Source organism: Perca flavescens, chromosome 20 (genome assembly GCF_004354835.1).
Source record: "Perca flavescens isolate YP-PL-M2 chromosome 20, PFLA_1.0, whole genome shotgun sequence".
Taxonomy (NCBI): Eukaryota; Metazoa; Chordata; class Actinopteri; order Perciformes; family Percidae; genus Perca; species Perca flavescens.
The window spans coordinates 25,357,387-25,375,409 of NC_041350.1; the positions used below are offsets into that span (position 1 = coordinate 25,357,387).

At 40.5% G+C, this 18,023-nt stretch overlaps 1 protein-coding gene across 1 annotated transcript; it reads left to right on the top strand.

Moving 5' to 3' along the window:
* The first annotated feature begins 1,763 nt into the window (after positions 1-1,763).
* Positions 1,764-17,504, top strand: tc2n (tandem C2 domains, nuclear). The gene is made up of 12 exons (XM_028566485.1): positions 1,764-1,872; positions 3,000-3,068; positions 3,157-3,360; positions 4,639-4,809; positions 5,365-5,438; positions 7,603-7,672; positions 8,383-8,483; positions 9,982-10,098; positions 10,427-10,618; positions 14,262-14,376; positions 14,480-14,679; positions 16,876-17,504. The coding sequence occupies exons 1-12, from the start codon at positions 1,869-1,871 to the stop codon at positions 16,984-16,986; spliced, it is 1,428 nt and encodes a 475-aa protein (XP_028422286.1). The 5' UTR covers positions 1,764-1,868; the 3' UTR covers positions 16,987-17,504.
* The last annotated feature ends 519 nt before the right edge of the window (positions 17,505-18,023 follow it).

Genomic DNA, 18,023 nt, shown 5'->3' on the forward strand with positions numbered 1-18,023 from the left:
TAATGTTTTGTGGGGATTATAACAAATAATGGGATCAAATCTGATAACAAAATGTGGGAACACTACAATACCCATATCCCAAATATGGGAGTATCAATCAGCAAATGTTGGGTGTACTATACCAAATTTGGGTAATTTAGCAAACTCCCCACACAACTCTTCTGAACTGTTGACACATACTGTATACAGTTAATTTGGGGATTTTAATGTAATATTTCCAAGGGACTATAACAAATATTTGGACTATATCAAATCGCAATTACAATGTGGGGACACTTTTCCATATTTGGGGGTTTATCAATGCTAGAGCACTGTAGAAAAATTTGGAATTATATCAGTTAACAATATTTGGTGCTGCTATACAATTCTTTTGAATTTATTTTGGCATACTCTATATCCTACTATTTGGGGACCATAACAAAGGACAATCTTTGAGGGCAACTTCAAACTTGGAGATTTGTGTGCACAATTACAATTTTTAGGATTATAACAAAGAACGTTTCAACACTCAATTTGAGGGATTTGGGAACAGTGAGGCCTGGGATAGTTGGAACACGGGTCAGTTGGAACATGTCCAATTTCTCCAATCAGGAACAAGTGTCCAATCACCTGATTCACTCTAAACATGCTCTCTTTAAGTCCTTAATACACATGGGAAGAATTAACCCCCTGTGATAGGCACTGTACATTTTTTACCTCTTATTTTTGTGATAGCATTGCCTGCTTTGCAGTTCAACTCAACAAACTTAAATCTTGTTTATTGTGTGTCTTTATGGATATCTTTCATAATGTTTTTAATGAATTAAACTAGTTCATGGCGAATAGTCTGGGTTAGTTGTGACAAAAGTCTGGGTTACAAAGTGTTACAACCTACCCTAAGCTAAATGTTGGTTGTATTTATGTTTTTTTTTTCTTTAAATTTCGGTCTTGGAAAAGAAAGACTGACCGAGGTGTGCCTGTCAACCCATACACACACACACACACACACACACACACACACACACACACACACACACACACACACACACACACACACACATATTATATTAAAAGTCATTTAAATGTTGAATGAAAGACCCAAGGACTAGGTGGAGGGATTATATCTCCAACCTGGCCTGGGAACGCCTCGGGATCCCCCAGTCGGAGCTGGTTAATGTTGCTCGGGAAAGGGAAGTTTGGGGTCCCCTGCTGGAGCTGCTCCCCCCGCGACCCGACACCGGATAAGCGGACGAAGATGGATGGATGGATGGATGGTCATGATGTTACATTTCACCCCAGGCTATATGGTACAACTAACCCGGACTATGGTGTACATTGTAACATTGTAACTTGCTTGTGTTTGAGAGTAAATCCATCCATTTTCTGTTTGGGTTGCAGAGATAACCGCTACACCATATTAGATCATTTTGGAACACCATCCCAATTTTTGGCATTGTGGGGGAACACTATAACAAAATGTGGGATTATATCTGATAACAATAATAACTGTGAGTGAGTCTCAGTAAATAAAGACATACTGGACCTAGATTGTGTAGAAAGTGTTGATATATTGACCAAGGCTACCACACGGTGATGATAGGTGTGGTAAACAAAAAACAATCCAAACAAAGTGATGCTTTCATCGTGGCAGTTCGGGGAAGGACGCGCAAATTTACGCACAGTGGCAGTCCGGGAATTAGAGAGTCTGGAGGGAGAGAGGGAGGGAGAGGGAGGGAGAGGGAGGAGAGTGAGGGAGAGAGACCGAGACAGACCTGTAACTGAAGTGCACCATAAACCTGAGCTCTCCGGCATTTCTCTCCAGTCGGACCGTGAGAGTGAACTGCGCCGCCGGATGTACAAACTCCATCCCCTTCCAGTGAAAACATCGCATGGGTAAGTTTCCATTTTTACTGCCTTTGTCATTTGAAGTAATAGCTGATTAATTGCTCTTTTGTGTAAATTGCAAAGTCACCGCGACGCAAATTCCTCCATATGCCCGCAGCACAGAGCAGCGTTTGTTGACTACAGGTGTAGTAGGGAAATTAAACCATTTCTACTTTCTTTCACTTTTTGTTTGCAGCGGAGTGTCCGTCAGTCTTCCCCAAACATAATGTCACAATTTTAGCTTTTTAAAAGACAACGGTTTATTATAACCCCCAAATATCCTCCCAGCCATGACAGAAATTAAGGATTTGAGAGCACTCTGACAAATTTGGGTGTTACAGCTAAGGATTGGCTATATAGTCTAGTTTTGGGATTTTAAGGGACTGTAACAATGGGATTATGATAATCAACAAACGCTATGGTCACTACACCAGATTTGGAGGCATTTTATGTATATCAAACTTTTTTTTTTTTTTTTTTGGAACATAACATATTTTAAGATTATATCCTTGGAGTTCAAACCCTGTTGTTGCCAGTGTTGGGGCACTACAAGATATTATGGGATATAATGAACATATTTTGTGTGTTCAACGCCAATTTGGGGGCATTTTTGAGGAACTAAAATGATTTTGGGAATTCTGTAACATATTCAACAGCAAATTTTAAAGGTGCTGTCCTAAATATTCGATAAGTATATAAAAGACATTTTAGGAATATATCTGCAAATATATATATAAAGTTTTGCAATGGTGGAGCGCTATAGCAAAATCACATTTCTGGAGCATTATGCCAATTGTGATAATCAGGCATAACAGGAATTGGGATTAATAAATCAAGTTGTATGCAGCATTTTGTTGATTTGGGGCCTCTAAAACAAAATCTGGGATAACAAAAAACAAATTAGTTTTGTCCCAAATTTTAGGGACACTGTAAGAAAGTTTGGGATTATAACAAAGAATGCATTTTACAGATTAATGCCACATTTTAGGGGCACATTTTGATATTTGGAGTGTTATCAACTCCTGATTAGATCCCCAGAAAAGTTTTTTTTTCCAGCTAGTATCAGCTAGTATTTACTGTGTAAACAACTCTAACTTCCACCTACTCTCTCATCATTGGAATATTTCCGGTTGCAGCCATGGAGTGCCTCAAAGACTGCTGCAAAAACTTCATTAGGAAGAAGGGGAAGGAGCAGGAGACCCAAGGTAAACTGGCGCCCTGCTCCGCTGCATATCAGACCACTCCGAGTAAGAGTGGACTGTTTCTTATTGTGCGATTTCCTCTGCTTTCAAGTGATCGCACTGAAGATGCCTCCTAAGAAGGCAGCGGCCTCAGGATGGGAGCCGGATGAAGGGAGAAGGGGGGCTACAGAAGACTACCTCCTGTCCAAGCTGCCCCCGGATGGCAGGGAGGTGCCGTTTGTCCTGCCCACCTTCAAGGCCTCCTTCATCCAACCAAGAGGCTCGCGCTATCCCAATTTACAGTCTGGGCCGCAGAGTATGTACTGACCGGGAAAAAGAAAACACTGTTCCTCCTTTAGTTTGCATTAAAAGATGCTTTCATATCTTTAGGGAATAAAGTTAGCCTATGCACAGAATCTCACCATCATAAACATGAACCGTGATGAGCAATATTGTATAACCCTGCCCTAGTGTTTGTGTGGACTTAAAGGTTGGGTTGGTAAATAATGCCAGTCCCATCATCATAGTGTCCCTAACCACATGATAACCACATAATACATGATGTATAACTCAAGACTTTAGATTTCAGAAATTACATTGATCTTTTGTTTTTCTGCTCCATAAAGCACATTGTAGCTGCCAGAATTGGTTCGATTTTGAGGGTGAGGACTTTAAGGTGAAAACTAGCTTGGCAGCAGTCAGTCAGACCAGCTTTGGGCCAGTGTTCATATACTGTTAACGAGATCTTGGCCCATATCTGGCCAATCAAATGGCTGAAAATGGCAGTTATCATTATTATATCGATTTAGAGAAGAAAAATCACAGACTATTCAAATGTTTTAGGAAGTTTCTAAGACAACTCTGTCTGCTTATGCAGAATTGAAAGCAAACTGCCTTTCATGTCACATAATGCAGATACATTCAGTATACAGTATAGGCCTGAGCTTGCTAGAGCAAAACTGACACTGTAGATACTCATTTGCAATTGGTTGGCTACCTGAATTAAGTGCGGGAAACAGCCTTTCTGAAGCCTAATTTCTGTCCAGAGGATTTTTCTACCTGAATTTATTTAGTGTGACAAGACAAAAGGAATCATTATGCAGAATTATGTTTGTGTGACACATTTTCACTTCAACAGTGCCCCCATGAGGCTTTTCATCACCTGGATGTGTGATGTAAGTTTCCCATCAAATGTAGGGTATAGGGATTTTTGCTTTTTAGAACTTGACATTATGACAATTAACTACTGTACAGTAGGTCAGTCGGCACGCATCCCCCATTCTGAAGGATGGAGCAATAAGACAAGGTTAAACTAGGGTGGAATAACACATTGCCACAACCTTAGGTTAAGGTAAAGGTTAGGGCGACTGACACATTTTACTCCACTCGCTACACAGAGCCAGCTGCCATAACGCCTCATGTGTCTAAGTTTCATTCAAATCAGCTCAGAGGTCACTTAGGTATAACCTGATATTTCCACAAGTACCAGGATATCCTGATTCTAAATCAATAGCTGCAGTCTTTTGAGTTGACTGACTGAAAATAATACATTATGGAAGCATGTAGACCTGCAGCCCTACTTTCTTGTCTGCAGGTTCCGCCCGGTGCACGTACGCAGAGAGGAAAGCAGAGCTGCTGGGCTCCAGTCACTTCACCTACAACCCAGAGTCCAGCTTCCATCAGGGCCAGTGGACTGAGTACATCTACCCGGGATCCTCCCGCCGAGACACACAGAAGAACAGAGACTCCGGTCCCCAAAGTCCAGGTAGCAGACACATCAAAAACCTCCATCCATGCTTCTCTTGAAGTTGTGAATCAAAATGGTTTTAAAAAGCAAAAAAATGTGAGCAGAACATTACATTGTTTAGTTATTTCATCTGAATGAAATAGTGTATTATAATAAGAGAAACATATTTGAGCAAAATCGTGACAAATATTAACATGTTGATAAAATATGCGATTGTATGCCAGTCCGAAATCAATCATCTGTATATTACATATCACAATTTTGCTAACTTTCTTTTCATGTTTTAAAGAGTTTACTGTAGCATGAACTTGTAGGCTATATGTTTGAGATGCTAGATATGAAATTATTAAGTTTGTGTCTGGATAACCATATGCATAGTCACCATACTTACAGTATTTCTAGAATAGACACCTATTCAATATTCTCGATTTATAAAATAAACAACAAAAAACAGAATAAAAAGTGTTTTAAATATAGGAATAAGACATTGTATCCCTGAATTAATGACGGAGACGTACAGTACAGACAAACTTAATTAAATCAGCTAAATGTGGATTCATGTTCTGCTTCCAGGTTGGCCTCTGAAGCCGGGCTGCGAGCAGCGACTGAGCAGCTCCATGCTGGATCTCTCCGGCACTCACATGCAGGTGGGGACTGTGCTTTATCTAATCTGTATTCACACAGCGTTTCTCACCCTGTGTCAACCAAGACTAAATATAGTTTTATAGTTTCCACTGTTCTCAGCAGCATAGTGGAACATTGCAAACCAGCCTCACAAGCTGCTATTTAGATTTAAAGGAGAAAGTTCCAGGGGTCATTTCATCTCTGAGACTTGAAAACAAAGCTAATTTTCAACGACTCTTTTTAGATCAACTATACTTAGAAGTTTTGAAATTGAAAAAATACTTGACATTCATTTATTATCTTTACTAAAAAGCAAAAAACTTTTCAGCAACTGTGTCACTTTTGATGAAAATAACACATTTTAAAAGTATGGGGGGGCCAAATGCTGCATAAAGCAGTGATAGAAAATTTGTAATTTGTTGCATGGGAAAAAAATAGGGGAATGCATAAATGACAAAAAAACATCAAGTAAGTCCAGAAACAAAGTACGCTCATTCACTTTCTAGCCAAAACTCTGGTCGCTAAACATGAAGCTGCAGCCAGTTAGCTTAGTTTAGCACAAGGACTGAAAACAGGGGTTAACAGCTAGCCTATATCAGGTTTGTTGATGTTTTGGAATGTCACTTGTGCAACAAATTCCTGAAGTCTCCACCAATACTTAATACAAATGTTGACACTTTGTTTACACTTTATTTTTTAGTAAGGATTAAACAAACTAAATAAAACATGTTAATTAGTGAGCTTTAGAGTTGCTCGTAGTGTATTCTGTTACCTTTGGACAGAGCCAGGCTAGCTGTTTCCACCTGTTTTCTGGACTTTATGCTAAGCTAAGCTAACTTGCTGCCAATGTGCTTGCCATTTAAATATTTAATTGGCCCTCCAGATAACTTCTTTAAGTCTTTAAAAAGTCAAACATAAAGTTAAAAAAAACCCTCAAGAGATCCTGTATTTATTACAAAAAAGTAAATGATGGCGCTTGTGATTCACTCTAAAATTGATTTGAAAGGCATTTGAAATTTGAAAGTGATGATAAGGTCACCAGAGATTAATTTCAGGTTCAGCGCTCATTCCTCCAGTTTAGCAGCTGTCCCTGAATGTATCTCTGTTTGCTACGTATGATTCAGCTGGTGATTGTCTTAGACAAAGTGCTTTTTAATCCATATTAGAAAAAGTAAAATGATCTGTGTGTTAGGTTGTATTTCTTTGTTCTATAAAGGATGTGGTGTAGTATGCCTGTCAACAGCGCCTTGTTACTGGTTCAGGCTGTGTTCCAAACAATCAAGCTAACGTCTCGCCCAAAACCTAGATAAACATCTCATTGAGGGTGCACACTTTATAAAACGTCAGAGCAACGCTAAAGCAACACACTCACTGTATTGCTTATTGTGAACCAACGGGGATACTTTTCCATTCTCCTTTCACGTCTGTTGATGTCCTTAATTTCCAGAGCAACATGCAGTGGGTGTACAATTACAGTTCAATTAGCCCAAATGTTAAGCAAACAGTAGTAAATAATGATAGCATGAAAGACACAGCACCTCGGCAATAGATCAAACAGTAAACAAATAAACCCGGGATCCCAGAATGAAGATGTGAAATGAAACGTACAGGTAAAGAAACAAGGAACCAGTAATACAGAAACAGAAAGTAACAGAAATACCTCAACAACTATTGGACGGATTGGCATGACATCTGGTAAAGACATTCATTGTCCCCAGAGGACGAATCCCAAAGACTTTGGAGACCCGGTGACTTTTCCTCTTGCGCCACAAGGCGGTTGACATTTGTGGTTTTGAGGGAAATGCCTCTTCAACTATTGGAATGAATTTGCATTAAATTTAGTACAGACATTCATGGTCCCCAGAGGATGAATTGTAATATCTTTGACTTCTCATCCAGCTTAAATTTCATGTTTTCCAATACTTTGGTTGATAACTACATACCTGAAAAACGAAGGACATTCTCATCAGCCTCGTCACTTTGTGTTTAGTGTGAATTAGCAATTGCTAGCATGCTAAACTAAGATATACATAGTAAACATTAGCTAAACATCATTAGCATTCACTCATTTAGCTACCTGAGTACAGCCTCACAAAGCTGCTCGTGTGGCTGTAGACTGTTGTAAAATGATTTTGGGTTTCATGCCATCCCGACTATCTCCTTGTCTGTGTTTGGGTCCACCTGCAGCGCTTCGACTCCGTCTCCAGCGTCCCCAGCAGCACATCCTCCATGATTGGCTCCATTGAAAGCAGCCTGGGTAACTTACAGATTTGTCTCCGTCTACAAACACTTTACCTTTCAGACTTTCTATAAGGTCTGATTAAGATCGCTCTGCATTGTGTAATCATGAAAGGGCAGACACAGTAATCACCTGCAAATGTTTTCACTGAGGTCCGCTATTGAGCTTCAGAGATAAGCCTTCTTACGTAAAGACTGTATTTTTCCAAGAAGAGATGCACCTTTCTTATAATAAGAGACAAATCATTTGCATGTAATTCTTTCAGTTGCAAACTATGTTACAACATTTCTGTAAGTCCTTCACTGCCATGACAAATTACCACCTATTTTACTTCATATACTATGCAACAATTAACAATAATGCTGCTTGTCTTGTATTCATAAGCAGAATCACATGGAGCTCTGTATAGCTATCCTGCTTGAGCAGTTTAATGGAAAGTTTGCTTTAATAGAGCTCGAAATAAAGAATGAATGAAATTGACAAAAAAGGGGATGACAAGAGGAGAAAAGGTCAGATTCTTTCCCAAAATAGCATACATATCGAGAACTTGTTGAACTTTGTAACGCATCTAAACTTTATTTGCATTCGCAAACAAGAACTGAAATAAATGAGAAAATCCAGATTTTAACACTCATCAAAGACTTAATAATATAGCTACACTTTAAGCTCATATCTACATTATAACAATACAACCAATCACATCCAATAATTTGTTCCTGCTGATAAAGACTCCATCACCCTGTCTGGGGATGAGCGCGAGTTGGGGAAGGTGTGCGTCCGAGTGAACTACCAGGAGGCTCTGGAGCAGGTGTGGATCACTGTGGTTCAGGTAAGGTTACATACTGGGGGGGGGGATGAGAACTCAAAAAGCTCCATTGTGCTGTTCTGCAGCATTTCTCAATAGACCCTCTGTGTGTCCAAAACACAGGTCTCTGTTAGCTCTCTCAGTGCTCTATTAACTTTGGCTCGGACACTCAGGACGAAAAGGTTGTTTTTTGAAGAGGCACAACTCTCCTCATTGATGCTGAAACACAGTGATAAGTGTATCTGTGCATTCACGCAAAAGGCAACACCTACAGTGACAGTGTGTGTATGCATTCAATCTTTTTTATTTTATTCCTAGACTTTATGCAGAGGTATGCAACTTATTCCTCAATGAACTGGGCCAAAAATGAAAATGGGGCACCTCTTTCCCACACAAGATTAGGGTTTTGGTTTTGTTTAGGGCTCATTTTTGTTTCAAGTTCACATCAGTGCGGCACTTGAACTATCCATTGGGGCATTTGGGTGAACAAGTAGGGCACTGGGGTCGCACAAATACCCTTGTGTGACATTATGTCCAGAATTGAGTCTTTCCTGGGGCATAAATGAAACAAAGGTGGAGGGTGGGGGTGTGGCCTTGACCAACTACCACTTTACTCATTTGAAAGCCATGATGTCTCTCTCTCATGGGCAGGCCAAATTCTCTGGGCGGGCAAAGCAGAGAAAGGGGAGGTAACCTTGCTCCTTATGACCTCATAAGGAGAAGATTCCACATCGGCCCATCTGAGCTTTCATTTTCTCAAAGGCAGAGCAGGATACCCAGGGCTCGGTTTCCACCTATCGCCATTTCTAGCCACTGGGGGGACCATAGGCAGGCTGGGGGAATGCATATTAATCTTAAAAAAACCTCATAAAGTGACATTTTTATGCCATGGGACCTTTAAAGCAGCCTGTTAACTCTAGAAATATTAAAAAAACTAAAACAAACAAAAGAATACTTGCACATGCACAGTGTTGATGTATCAGATGTTGATTGTCTTGTTTTTATGTTTATTTCCTTTTTTTGCTAAGTAGTAGCCTGGTTGACACCAGACCCTTCTCAGTTGTAACTGAGAAGGGTCTGGCCAAGCTTCATTCACAGCCCATTTCCAAAGGGACGTCACCAACGGACGCCGCTCAAATGCCTCTGGGCGCAATTGGATAGTCCTTCAACCAATCAGAGGAACAGATCTGGGTGCCGTAGCAGCGACAGCGGCATCAACGGGTTGCTGCGCTTCGGTGGCCGTCATGTTGAATGTAAACAAAAAGCTGTCGTCAACGTGTAAAGCCCGCCTCAACGGTTGTGATTTGTGCCTCGATTTGGAAAAATTGGAAATGGGCTTGAATGGGCTCTTGGCCAGACTGACTTAAAGAGCAAATCTCACATTTGCCGAAAGTTTGTCAGGGTTTTCCCAGGCTATCTAAGTAGAGCAGTTTGTCCCAAACCTGTTTGCTTAAGAGCACTGTAGCCTATAAATAGTTGTCCTGCCTCGAGTATAATGTTATTTTCCCTCATTCGTTATCAGTGTTCAGACCTCAACGTTGGTCCGGATGGAGTGGAACAACAAAAGATTGGATTTAAAGGGATCATCACCATCCCCAAACCGATACAGTTCAAGAGCTCGATTAAGGATTGCCGTCAGGTAATGCTGAAGGCCGCTGTCTAAAACCTGAGGTTTTATTTTTATGGTAACAAATTGAGTCGTAGCTCGAATTTTACTCTGCTACATTTTAGGAGAAGATCTATGAAAAGACAGTTTTGTAACATTTGACTTATCACAGTTTGACCCTTGTATACAGATACATTCTGAATAGCCACGCCTTTTCTTTCTCAGAGTGCTGTGAAGTTAACTTTTTTTCTTTGCAGCGTTGTTATTCCAGTTACATATACTTTGCATTAGATAGATTTAATTTTCCTGAATGAGAAAAAAAAACCAACTGATTTTACCGTGTGCTTCGTCTGCTCTTCAGGATGTATCCTTCATGGAGACCTTTGTGTTTGCGCTGCGTCTCCAGCAGTTGCGCTGTAGTGCCTTGGTGCTGCGCCTGCAGACGCACATCCCCAAGAAACGTACGATGGCGGAGTGCGTCCTGTCCCTACGGCAGCTCGGCCCTCAGGAGACAGAGCACTGGCTGGAGCTCAACTTCCCGTCCAAATCCTCTGTGAGTGTTGACACTTGACCAGTAATGGAATGTAACTGAGTACATTTACTCAAGTACTGTACTTAAGTACAAGTTTGAGGTTCTTGTACTTGTACACTTGAGTCTTGTCTTTTCATGCCACTTTCTACTTCAACTCCGCTACATCTCAGAGAGAAATATTGTACTTTGTACTCCACTACATTCACAACGTTACTTTACAAATTAAGATTTTTGCACACAAAACACATGTAAGGTTTTATTATAAATTAAACTACCCAAGCTGAAATGATAAGCCGATTAAACACAGAACACTTTTTTGTAACACTTTTGAGGCTGTTTTTCACGCTTTCAATGCTTTTTTCATTTCCAGTTCCTAAAATGGGAGGATTTTTCTGCATTGAGTACTTTTACTTTTAATACTTTAAGTATTAAGTACATACTTTAAGTACATTTTCCTGATGATACTAACACACATTTTGCTTAAGTAACATTTTCAATGCAGGACTTTTACTTGGAACAGAGTATTTTTACTTAAGGATCCGACTACTTCTTCCACCACTGCACTTGACATGTTATGAGTCAGGCTGGTTTACATTGTCTGTCATTCGTTCTTCAAATAGTAACACTGTTTGAGAACATTTACAAGATTACCAGGAATTAAATCATTCTTGTCTCAAACCAGAGCAACTCAAAGAAGGGATTTTTTTTTTAGACTTTACACAAATGCGCACATAACAAGTTGATGTTTGTTGTACCATGTTCGCCATTCGAGTTTAGCGTAGTAGCATGCTAAAATATGCTAATTAGCACAAATCAGAAAGTACAGCTGAGGCTGATGGGAATATCATTAGTTTTGCAGGTATTTGGTCATAAAACAATGTAAGGGACGAACCCAAATTTTGAGATAGTGATGGAGCTAGGGGAAAAGTCAGATGATAAGCAAAGTTATTACAGTTCATCCTGAGTGGGACATGAATGTCTGTACAAAATTTCATGACAACCCAGTGAACAGTTGTTGAGATATTTTACCAAAATCCCCACATGTCAACTCTAATGGTGGCCCTACAGACAAAGTCAGAGGATGACCACAGTCAGCAGGGTTAGCTGATAGGGTCTTACCTGCTGTCCAGCTGTTTTTAGTGTGGGAATATCCCAGACTTTTTATGACTTGTTCTCCACCGTTTCCTCTGTTGGCTGCTGTCTTTTATCACCCCTTTGTACGTGCACAGTAAGAACAACGCACTGCGTGTGTCTCATAAAACTGTCCCTGTGATGCATTGTAGCCCACTGGCATGTACCGTACTCTTGGCCCTAACAGGGTAACATCCACGCTGAGGCACACTTTATTTTGTTGCATAATCACAGGAAAAAGATAAAGTGGATTCATTATCGAGGGGAATTTGGAAACAGGCTTTTATTGGAGAGAAGAAACAAGAGTGCAGATTCTGGAAATGTAAGACATGGAAAGTGACTCAAACCTCAAACCATTTCAACAGCAGAGAGTGGTTTTGTTGATAAATGGATGCATGTCTGGCCAGTGACAGTAAAATGTGAACTGTTTCTGCACTTAGTGGATCAGACAGTGAATCGTCATTAGGTTCTCAGAGGGTCGATTAGATTCAGTGAGTGATTTTACCCATCTCGTGGACACAAAAGGCACTAATCAGCTCCTTAAGAGCCAAAACAACTAAACTAGTGGAGGTACCCTACAAGAAATATATCAGCAGCATTTTAAAAAAGAAGCGGAGGTACTGGCAGTCTGAATCGTACAACAAGACGCTAGCGGCTCTGTGAGGCTGTGCTAATGGTGTGTGTCCATTGTCAGTGTCATTTCCCCGCTTCCCATTCATTTCTATGGGAGCCGCCGTGCAATGCATTCTGGTAGCGTCGAGTCGCCCACTCCTCATTTGCATAAAGTTGAATCCAGCCAATTTTATGCAAATGACGAGCGGCCGGCTCGACTTGCCGCCTCTCAAAATCTGACGAAAATCTTTTAAACTGACCTTTGTTGATCTGAAATGAAGACAGATTCAGCATCTGCATGGCCTATTTCTCGCTTAAGATGTTTTCAGAAACACGTTTCGGTGAACTATTTTCGTAAAATATAAGGTCGTATTCCGAACAAGCCGCCATTATGGTTGGTTTTGAAATTCGGTAGCAGACAGATCCACGTTACGCGTTCATCCAATCAGCTGCAGCCATCGCTGTTGTAGGAGGGTATAGACTGTTTTTTTTGCTTGTCAGTGAAGAGAAACTGGTGGCAAGCACACTAGCGTGCAATGCTGGGAAGCGCGGCGATCCCATCCGTGAAAACAATGCGTATATGGACACCCACCATTAGTCACAGTAGTGTTTTGAACTAAATGCAAATGTCAGTTTGGGGAACGAATTGGAAATAAATGCTTACATGTTATCGCCTGGATTGCTTTTTGTTTTCTATATCCATTAATAAAATCAGTCATGTTTAGCATGTACTGTATACTGTTTGTCAGGTATTTGTTCACCTGATGATCGCACTATAGGAAATATCAGGTGATCACCAAAGTTATTACAATTCATCCTGAGGGGAACATGAATGTCTCTGCAAAATTTTATGGTAACCCATCCCATTTTCGTTGACATAGTTCACTGAAAGCCACAGATGTCAAACTTCTGTTGGCGTTAGAGGAAAGTCAGGGGAACACCAAAGCCATTAGGATTCTTCCTCTGGGGACCATGAGCAAAATCCCCAATGCTGCGGCGATTGGCTAAAAACAACATCAGAAGGGGTCTGCTCTGTATAATGTCTATGAGCAACACTAAAGCAATTGAGTTATGTTTTTAAATTCACCAGACAATTTTGATTTTCAAGAATGGAACCATTGCTATCGTAAGAAATTACTGTAAAGTGTAATTATCAACCTTTTAAAGACTTAAATATAATATAATAAAATATAATATCTCAGACACATGGAGGAACACACTTTGTTCTGGTGTTGAGAAAACACGATAACTCTCCTAATGGAGTGCTGTATTTAAAGGTCAAAATATATTAGACGCCTCAAACTGCTGGTTTAATGCCAAAATTTGAACTTTTGATGCACTTTGTACATTCTTCTGGGCTTTTTTTATTTTTGAAACTACATCTTTTTGGCCAATAATTAAAGGTTAAACTGTTGTAGCTTTAAAGTCACAAACTCTTACAGTGAAGCTCCAACGGACATCAAACAGCTGTCCCGACAGTTTACACTGATTATTCGGAGAGAACTGTGACAAAAGTTCAAACTCTGAAAGCCTGTAGCTGATACAAACTTGATGATGCATGTTGGTAGACCACATACCTACTTCTATGCTCGTGATGTCTTTAGTGCTCAGTGGTCACTTGGAAGTCTGTTTATTAAAATAAAAACTGCAGAGAACATGGCCCTGCTTCCTATGTGCCAACGGGAAATACACTTAATAAATGACACATATGTTCATAACTTTCCTTATAGTTTCCTTGTACAATCAGTAGATGTTTAGTTTATGCTTGTGGTCTAAGATAAGTTATTTTGTTATTTTCCCACAAAGAACACCAAAAGGAAAGCAGTTTTTTAGAGCGTTTTAGTGTCTTAGTCTAAACACACTCTACATGTCCCTATTAAATGCCTATAATTAAAGATATAATTGAGTATTTATCTTTCAGGTGTGCCACGCCGAGCTGCATCTCGCCACCTGCTTTCAGCCAGTCAATGGACGCATCCAGCTCCAGGTCCTCGCCGCCCAAAACCTCCCAGCATCCTCCTCACCACTCACCCAAGGTACTGTCACTGAAAATGGTCTTAAATCTCCAGCGGAATGATGAGTAACCGCAATCCTGTGTGACTCATGTGAGTGACCGTATTGTTGTTTCCACCTCCGAAGCGTTTTTTGTCAAAGTGGAAATGCAGCAGTTGGGACGGGTGGTGATGAAGAAGAAGACTCGTGTCCTGAAGGCTTCGGGGGGTCAGTGTAGGTGGACGGAGACGTTTCACTTCCTCCTGGCTGCGTTTGACCACGCCTGCTCGCTGTCAGTCAAACTGTACAGCCGGAGCTCAGTCAGGAGGAAACAGTGCCTCGGACAGGTGAGTTGTGACACCAGGTTTTTAATGAAGAAATAACTCTCACTTTTCTTTTAGCTATTATGTCCTAGAGCTGTTGTTATTTTTTTTGTTACTAATATTTATTATTAATTGTTGTATGTAATATTTCCCAGTGTATGCCTCACTGATAGTGGGCAGATACCGCTGATATGATGGTTTCCAAGTTGTCATGGCAGTGTAGAAGTTCAAATTTCCATTTGAGTTTCCAAGCACTTTAAGGACTTTGCGTCCATGTTGGCTTAAGAGTGTACATTTAAATGTAAAATAAATAAATCAGCCTATACAGCTGACATTTAATATAACTGGTAAAAATTTCTTTGGTAAATTAATTCTTCATTTGCCATTTTTTATTCTACTATAAGGAGCTGCTAACGCACCCAAACGTATCTCATTATCTTAAATTGTTTAAGAGGCTTTTCCATCTCAGAATTGATAAAGTACTTCTGAAGCAAACTAATAAACTTCCTGGCAATAAAATTGAAGGATTTTAAGGTTTTCAATAACTGCACAAAGTATTGGCAGCATCATTAATATTAATATGTATTGACAAAAGTAAAACGATCAGCCTTAAAGAGAGATACATAACTCTACATAACTGTGGCCACTGTTGCAACAAGAGGTAAGTAATTACTAGCCTGGCTCCGCCCTCCTACGTACTTCCACTCAATTTTCATTTTCCTTCAGTTCTCCGTTTGGGTTTGCGGTATATTCTTGGGTTTTCTCCGGCCAAATGTTTGGCGTTCCAATCAGCGAACAGAGGGAGTGGCGATTGAGGACGTGTGCTAGAAAGATGCGAGCGAAGCCATTTGGTCCGTTGTGGCAACGCTGCCGAATATCCAGAAGTTAAAGCCCGAGCAAGAACAATATTTGCTGAGTTGTGTTGGTGGCCATGATGTTGTGGCCCTCCTCCCCACGGGGTTCGGTGGTGGTGGTGATGGCGCAGTGGATATGACACATGCCTATGGTGTGAGAGACCTTCGATTCCCACTGCCATTCATCAACCAATGTGTCCCTGAGCAAGACCCTTAACCCCTAGTTGCTCAGGAGGCGTGCAACCTCTGATATATAGCAATTGTAAGTCACTTTGGATAAAAGCGTCAGCTAAATTACATGTAATGTAAAGGTTCTGGAAAAGTTAGATTTTACAGCTCGCTCCGTTAGCGGTGAAGGAGTTGGCTAACGCTAGCGATGCTAATGCTAAATATAAGCTGATAGTTCTCCCCTCTTGTTGCACATGCGCATGACATACAGTACAAGTACAGACCAAACTTTAGCGATTGGTAATGGCAGATCCAGAGTGGCTCTGGGCAGATCCAATAGTTTTAAACTTCAACAGAGTACTTGAAGGAAGTTAACGCTTGTCAATGGAGAGTGGCCAGACTCTCTGTACAAATGAAATGTACCAGAGTCTGGTAGGACCAGGCTAAGTAATTACAGGATATTGGCACACTGTTTGCCTTGATTTTCTTTTGTGCTGAAACAATTGAAAGATTTATCTGTGATTCAGATTCAGATTCAGTTTGTCATGGTTCCTTGTGTACTTACCACCCACTTGCAGTGATAGGCTTAAAGGTTCTGTACTTAAAATCCTGAGAAAAAAAAGTGGACTGGGTTTGCATTCACACAGCTCTCACAGACCGTTCCCTATCTCATCAAATTACGATGCATTTGTCACGCCCCTCGGCGTCTGATACGAAGGCACAGGCACTCACATGCACGTGTGGCCTGACCGGCTATCAAAACAAGGAGGGACTTCATTGTCTGCTGAGTACGCCATTACTCCACTGTATCTTTACAAAGCAAATATTTGTTTGCTGCTATATTAATGTTCTGACTGTCAAGTACAGCCCCTATAAACATAGTGTAACAGTAGCACAAGTAGAAATGATCATAAAGTCATTAAACTGACTCTGTAGTTATACAAACATAACTGAAGTAAAATATCTGAAGTTTGCTGACATTAGCTAACCACTAAGCTACTGGTCAGAAACAGACAAAGGCCTTGAGAAAAACACCCGAATGGATTGATGGTGTGTTTTATTGCTTCCGAATTCTACTTTTTCTAAGAGAAGGATTGTGCTATTTTTTCTTTCGATACTGAGATCGGAGGATTGGGAGATGATTGGAGGTTAAATGCAACAAGCTGAGGAATCATTGCCTTTCCAATGTTTCTGGCAGGTTGAGCTGGGATTCGACAGCCTTGTCCCAGAAGCAGTGGAGCAGTGGAAGGATACGATGGCTCACCCAGAGAAAGCGGTGACATCATGGTACCGGCTGAGCGCTGCTTAAACCTCTTCTCCTAACGTCTTCTTTACGCACCACAGACATGATGCTCTCGTGCTGCACGTCCAGCTGTGCCTGCTTGCTTTTCCAGTCGCCCGGCCACAGTCTTGTACGCTAGCTGAGTCCACTCTTGACGGAATCGGACTGTAAAGTACTGATTGTGCTCTGAATGCCCTGAGAGACCAGATTTCCACTGTTCAGGTGCTAAGTTGTAAAGAGGGATTTTGAACAAAGTGTAATTGCTGGAAACGTGTTTATTTGTTTTTGTGTAGACAAAATTTATTATTTTCTTCTTAAAAAAACTGTAGAGCATGTGCCTAACCTTAGTCTGCTGCATGGCATTTAGCTGTATATAATGCTGTATTTTGTAACTGAAATGCATTTTTAGTGAAAACCTTGTCACTCTGTTTCAGTTGGATAGAAAGTTTACAAGCAGAGAAAGTCACTATAAAGCCAAAGTCATTGTATTGAAAACGTTATGTTATCAGTCTGTTATTAAAGTGATGGTTCAGAGTTATTTCACCCTAGGGTCCTTTGCACCATGACCTCGAGCCAAACAACCCCCCAGAAGCTTTTTTCACCTGGGTCGAACATTGGGCGAGTTAGCGTTATCAGCTGAATAGCTTAGTGCAGGCGCTAATGGATCCAAGAGTGTATCTTGTACATTACCCCACTAATAATGCCCGAAATTATACCAAACTTCTACTGTAGTACAAATAGGTTATGTACTCATAAAACGATGGATTGGAAAGTTTGTAAGTACACCAGGAGTTTATTTAAATAACACTTGCCTGCTGGCTTCTACTCTCTACTGCTGCTGCTGCTGCTACCAGCAGTAAGACGAGTGCTTAGGGACAAATAACAACACCGAAAAGAGATACAACAAAAATATTTATTAATTTAACTTATTTTTTAAAATTCCTGTAGTACAACTAGCAGGAGACAAGTTATAATTGAGGTAAGTTTAGAGACACTACCTTATATAATCATTAAATTAATAAATATTTTTGTTGTATCTCTTTTCGGTGTTGTAATTTGTAGAC

What these genes read in the sequence shown, in the direction of transcription:
- tc2n (XM_028566485.1), top strand. An exon ending in CTCCGGTCCCCAAAGTCCAG is followed by an intron (nt 4,810 to 5,364) that starts GTAGCAGACACA and finishes TTCTGCTTCCAG; the next exon opens with GTTGGCCTCTGAAGCCGGGC. An exon ending in CTCCATTGAAAGCAGCCTGG is followed by an intron (nt 7,673 to 8,382) that starts GTAACTTACAGA and finishes CTGCTGATAAAG; the next exon opens with ACTCCATCACCCTGTCTGGG.